The sequence below is a fragment of the Castanea sativa genome, chromosome 8 (assembly GCF_040712315.1).
Source record: "Castanea sativa cultivar Marrone di Chiusa Pesio chromosome 8, ASM4071231v1".
Lineage (NCBI taxonomy): Eukaryota > Viridiplantae > Streptophyta > Magnoliopsida > Fagales > Fagaceae > Castanea > Castanea sativa.
The window spans coordinates 30,807,298-30,813,297 of record NC_134020.1 but is presented as its reverse complement, the minus strand read 5'-3'; the positions used below and the strand labels follow the sequence as shown (position 1 = coordinate 30,813,297).

The 6,000-nt window shown below is 36.4% G+C and overlaps 1 protein-coding gene across 1 annotated transcript; it reads right to left on the bottom strand.

The window, feature by feature from the left end:
* LOC142608065 (cathepsin B-like protease 3) lies at nt 1-5,956 on the bottom strand. Its single transcript, XM_075779772.1, has 10 exons — nt 5,710-5,956; nt 4,734-4,787; nt 4,366-4,446; nt 4,109-4,281; nt 3,853-3,967; nt 3,616-3,741; nt 3,279-3,497; nt 560-673; nt 440-475; nt 1-360 (listed from the first exon to the last, which is right to left on the bottom strand). The coding sequence occupies exons 1-10, from the start codon at nt 5,779-5,781 to the stop codon at nt 226-228; spliced, it is 1,125 nt and encodes a 374-aa protein (XP_075635887.1). The 5' UTR covers nt 5,782-5,956; the 3' UTR covers nt 1-225.
* Between the last annotated feature and the right edge of the window lie 44 nt (nt 5,957-6,000).

The following is a 6,000-nucleotide window of genomic DNA, read 5'->3' as shown; positions in this document are numbered from 1 at the left end:
TTGCATCAATAGGACCTTATTCTTCTGTATAGATGGATCCAACGCCCCAATCTCAATAAGAGTTATTGTACAGAATCAATTATAGTCTCATCGTTACTCACACACGACACAACCAACATTTGGTTGGTACCATTCCATGCCTTGATGGCATAGTTACCTATATTTTACCACTTCCAGCCCACAAAAGTCATAAATAAAACTCCTCATGTGATGAATAATTTACAGTCAAACTGACGCATCTTCAACAGCATCAGCAATTGCAACCTCTCTTACAAGATTTTTGGTTGAAGGCAAACCTGCAACCACATCGTCTTCAATACCACACTCATTTGTCCCTCTTCTGATCATGAAGTAACCATCCTGTCATCAAAATCAAGTACTAAATTAGAATTTGGGAAGGTACAATTTTAAAGTGGAGAACAATTTGGTGGAAACATACATCACCCCAGCCTCTATTCCACTGATTCGCAAGAAGCTGCAGCAGAGAAAAACGGCATATTATCTTCCCAAATCTTGTAACTATAAATTTGAAGGCAATAACTAGAAAATATCAACATACCCAATAGTCCTCCCCAGAATCGCTTGTCCCCCACCCAATTAGCTTTACAGCATGACCTCCCATTACATCACCAGTAACATGTTTGTAAACTCCAGATTTGTAGTGAGCAAAATCCTGTAAAATGGTAAAAAGAAACTACAATGATCAGATAAGTTCATATCTAACAGAAAAAAGAAAAGGGAACAAGACCTAAGAAGAAGAAGAAGTCATTTCCTTGCAAATGATTGTAAAAATGTAAAATGACAAAAGAATAAAGGCTATGAATAGATAATCTAATACTCATTTTGTTGAAAGAACTATAATGATCAAGCGAGTATATTATTTAACTTGATAATAACAAAACGTCATTTTTTCAATCATTTGGATAATGCAACACGTGAGCACCAAGGGTTTGAAATCCTTCTTCGTTTTTAGTTTAAGGGGAGCTCACAAGCTAATCTTAAAGTTAGAAAGGTAAGTGTACGGTGACATGTTATAGCTCATGTCCGCAACAACGCCATCTGCAATGCTCCGAAGAATAGATAGATGAAAAGGAATTGATGACCCAGTTGGCATCCTCTACAAAGTGGCAAGGGTCCGAAACGGGTCTGAAACCCTTTTTCATTTTTTAGTTTAAGGTGTCAATCAAAGCTACTTCAAATGGTAAGTGATCATCAAAAACCACATCTTAGGGTTTATTCTTTGCTTATAGTCCCGCATTTTTCACAAAACAAGTTATTGAAAGCCCTAACCTTTACATTTTGCAAAACAATTGAAAATTGAGTTTTGCATTGGTTGCTCGAATAGATTCTAATGACCTTCTTATGAGAGAGAGCACATTCTAGTCGTTCAAACAATCTCCTTGTAGATCAAATGAGGCAACTTTATGGCCTTGACAGCCTTTGAAATCTCGGACAATTGAATGACCTCTTCAAGCGATTGATCAGGAAGGCTCTTTTTGCAAATTTTGTCTATTAGAATTAGGAATCCTTGTTTTCTCTAGGTGCTTGTGCCACAAATTTTTCCCTCTATATAAGGACCCTTCCCAAAAAGTCCTTTGGGAAGCAATCTCTCTTTTTTGATTTATTTTTTATTCAAAGTCTATGTCTTGTGAGAATTCTTTGTGTTCTCTCCATTTCTTTGTATTTTTCATGATTAAAAAAAAATAAAAAAAATAAAACCTCTGAGAGGTCCAAACTGCATCCTTAAACACATTGTTACAGTGAGTTTGATAACACTACAGACTTTATATTGTGTGCTTTCTAGAGAAAGTTTCAACCTTTGGCCCGTGAAAGATTGGTACTGGTAAGTAATTTCAATCTTTCATCTATAAAAGGTTGATATTGAAGAATACACATGTTGAAGAAAAAGCTCAGGTTTTAGCTTGCATTGCATGAAGATTTACAAAGGGCCTGGATATTCAAGGAGGACACAGATAGCCAGTTTGACAATCGGGAACTCATGGATTTGAGTTGGAAACTCATTGTTGGTGACTAAATGTAATCTTTGTTTGTAGTGTATCTCTTTGTGCGGACTAGGTCCTGTGGCTTTTTTTGGGTTTGGGTTTCCCACATTAAAAATCTTATGCCAAGCATCTGTGTGTGATTGATTAATTATCTTCTTGTGTTAATTTTCAAGCTTGGTTGAACTCTAAATTCATTTCCGCTATGAGTAATAGCATCGGTGTTAACTCTAGGGACATGTTTACACGCACCATGCCTTTCATGTTTATCAAGGGAAATAGTGCTAGGAGACTGTGGAGCATTTACTTAACTGTTTGAACAAGCTAGAGTTAAAACCTAGAAATTACAATGCCCAAGCTCCAGCTATGCTTGCTCTCTATACTAACACTCCACAATGTACCACTCATCCTGCTTTTAGATGGGGAAAATCAAGATTCTGGTGGCTCTACCACCTGAACCCTATGGTCCCATCACATTAGTGAAATCCAATGGCAGGCAGATTGCATCCCACAGTTGACTGATGAGAGTAGAGACAAACTAAATAAAAAATATGCAAAGGAACAAAAATTGCCAAATAAAACTGGGGTTCTGCTGGATCTCCGTTCAAGAAGTCAAATTTGAAGATGCCAACCAAACTGATGAAAGAGGCCAGACAGCTTAGGTGGACATAACATGCAATGCATCTACAAGGGAAATACGGTAGAGATCAAGTGATCTTTGAATGTACTTCTCAAAATTTGGTTATTGTGGGAAAGAGCCCTTATTCTAGAGGTGTGGGTGATTGGAATGTGGAGTCTGCTTAGGATAGAAGTATTCTGAATAGGAGTTCACTTTGGTGCATATGAAAATGGCATGTTCAGCCAGCATAAATTAAATGTGGAATAACAAAGAAATCCAGGCCCCACAGAAATTGGTAATACTAGTGTAGTTCTGGCCACTGGACGGATTGTTTTCTCTTAAACTCCATAAGCTTTGATAGGACTGTTGTAGCTATGTCTTGATCCACTTGCATAACAATTTTTTATCTAATTAAATTTTCTTGTTAAACTTATGAAGAAAAAAGAAGAAAAACTTCTCTTATTAATTTAGTCCCCAGCTGTATACTCCCTGTATACTTGGGTGACTCTACTGTCTTATAGCAATAAAAATTGCATTACTTATCAAAAAATATTAAAAAGAAGAAAAAGAACTAATGATATTAATAAATCACGTTGAAGGAATTTCAGCAAATTCAATTATAAAAGCATAAATCAAGAAGCCAAGAAACTTTCGTTTACCTCATAAACAGTGAAGGAGACCTCAACTGGTCCATTCTTATATATTTCTGCCATGATACTGTCTGGATCAGAACTGATTCTATATGCACTAACACCATAGTGCTTTGAATTCCTCCATAGCTGGTTCTTGTTTACACACTTCCTAACGCACTTGGGAGTAGGATATGCAGGCTCACAACCAGGGTGGGAACAGCCAATATCATCGAAGTATGGGTCACACTGCCAAATGAAAAAAGAGTTCATTAAGCATACACCACCAAAAAACATGCAAAACCAATGTAACAGAGCAACTTGATCACACAAAATTGAGAGAGAGAGAGAGAGAGAGACTTGTTACCTCTTCAGTGACAACACCATGGTGGACAAAGTATCGCCATGCATAAATTGGATACCCCCCATCACAACCAGAGCCACACATGAAGCCACAGCATGCTACAAGATCGTTGGCAGAGAGAGATATGTTCTGCAATAAATCATATAGGGAATAAAATGCCCCCCAACCAAAAAAAAAAAGGATATTCATTAATATTGTGCAAGACAATGCAAACTGTTTCCTATATGACAATTCAGTTACCATGCCAAAATGGATGCAAAATCGATCTGACAGTGCTTCAACAGCACCAAACGCCCAACAAGAACCACAGTGACCCTGAAACATCAAAACCCAGAAGTTTTGAGAGTTTTCATAACTCTTCTCTATCAGGAGATAATGTGAGGTATAGAAGTAGAATTACCTGATCTTCAATGGTGAAATTGGGTCCAGCATTTGACATATAAACAAGCTAACCATCAGGACTTCTGAAAGAATCTTTTAATGACAAAATATAAACCAATCAAGCAACTTACCAAGAATTCTTCCAATTGTGCTACACTGTGGCCAAGCAGTTCTTGCATCAAAACTAGTTGGCAACTTAGATGATTTTGGATGAGTTATAAGAGGGATACTCTTCAAATCCTTTTGAGGTGTTGGTTTGACTCCAAGAATACGCTTAAATTGCCCAACCTGTGCATAATAAGAAGCATCTCGTCAAGCATGTAAAAGGGATAAAAAGTAATCATATAATATTACTGCCAATTGCATACTCACAGTATAATTAGCGAATCGAGGATTCATGGTAGCTTCCCATCCAGCATTAGGGTCATCGTTTACCTGTTTAGTGATTGACTCCTGCAATGGCCATGTGAGAGCCAAAGCTTAAATAATTTTGACTTCCACCCAAAGCAAAATGCTGAAGCAGTACTTTTACAATGAAATACGTAAAAAGAATGTTATTTACACCATACCTTCACAAGTAAAATGGTAATATGGCAGTTATTTTATTTTGAAGAGCTCCCAAAGGAAGCTCTGAATATCCATTCCAAGGATATTGGAAGTTATAAAAGTTTCCATTAATTTGGTAATAAAATTCTCATTACTTACCAGAGATAGGGTCTTTCAACAAGTAAGGAAAGTACCTGAAGGATATGAGAGTTAAGTTTGAGACTGGGAACTGGTTTGACTGCAACTACCTGCAGACAACAACGATAAGATGTTCACATAGAGATTTCAAACCTTAAACATTAAGAGAAACAAAAAAATCACTTGAAAGAAGAACTAATGATGATAGACTTGGATAAAGACAACATAAGGTTCCCATTGTCCAACTCTCTATATGAGCTCAGAGTTAAGAGTTAACATAATAAACTAGACCACCACGCACCCTTGGTGTGGAGTGAATGCAGTAGTCACTTCACAATTATAAATGCTTTTAGGATGTGGGGGACAAGGGCCGGGTTCAAGTCTCAGGAGGGAGACTTACACACATGTACACTTAGATTCTAGTGTAGAAATTTTATCTTGTATAAAAAATAAAATAAAAAAACATAATAAACTAGAACCTAGTGAACGATGTGGTCCACTTTGTTTACAAATTAAAAAATTTGGCAAACCAAAAATCCCGATCCTTTTCTTCCTTAAGAGATGACTATTTTGAATACTGAAATCTTATACTTGTCAGATGCCATAGGGTCAAATCTATCATATCTATCCAAAAAAAAAAAAATCTTATACTAGTCTATATGATAGCAAGTTTTTTGTCAAAAGCAGGCTAAAACTATAAAGATCAGAACTTGAAACAGTATTATCATTATTTTGTATAAAAATATTTCTACACTTCTCATCCCAATAGCAGATCAATATTGTTCACAACAATATACCCATTAAAAAAAAATCCCAGAGAGTAAATTGTTTAGTTTAGTAATAGTAAGAGGTCATGAATAGGAACTTGGATCATTCTTTTTTTTAAAAACTCACTGAATCAAAAAGGGTATAACATCTACCTGAATTTACGGTTGTAATGACAATAAAAGTAACAGTTACAAACGGAGATTACAATAAAAGTGAAATTGGTGTCATATGAAACATATATAAAGGAGTTAGTTTAATTAATACCTGTTGGTGAAAGGCTGAAATGGCACCCAAAAGTAACAAAAGAGATACCAAATAAAACGGAGTATTGGCCATTGTCCCCAGCCCCTTCTCACCTCGTGTCGATCGAGAATGAAGTTTGAACTTTGAAGATGGAACAAGATAAGGTAAAGGTTGTTGGGTGGCGTGCCAAATTCGAATTGATCGACTATTGGTTGCGTCTCCCGTTATTGATGAAGTATGTGACTAAAACAAGAAAGAAAACGACATTTGACTGAACTATGTAATGAGCCCATACTTCATCTTATCCTATCC

Excerpts from the sequence above, each read along its gene's own strand:
- LOC142608065 (XM_075779772.1), bottom strand. The coding sequence starts at position 5,781 with ATGGCCAATACTCCGTTTTATTTGGTATCTCTTTTGTTACTTTTGGGT. Across the intron at positions 4,282-4,365 it reads CTCGATTCGCTAATTATACT|GTTGGGCAATTTAAGCGTAT; the intron begins GTGAGTATGCAA and ends TATTATGCACAG. Across the intron at positions 674-3,278 it reads TCTCCTTCACTGTTTATGAG|GATTTTGCTCACTACAAATC; the intron begins GTAAACGAAAGT and ends ACCATTTTACAG.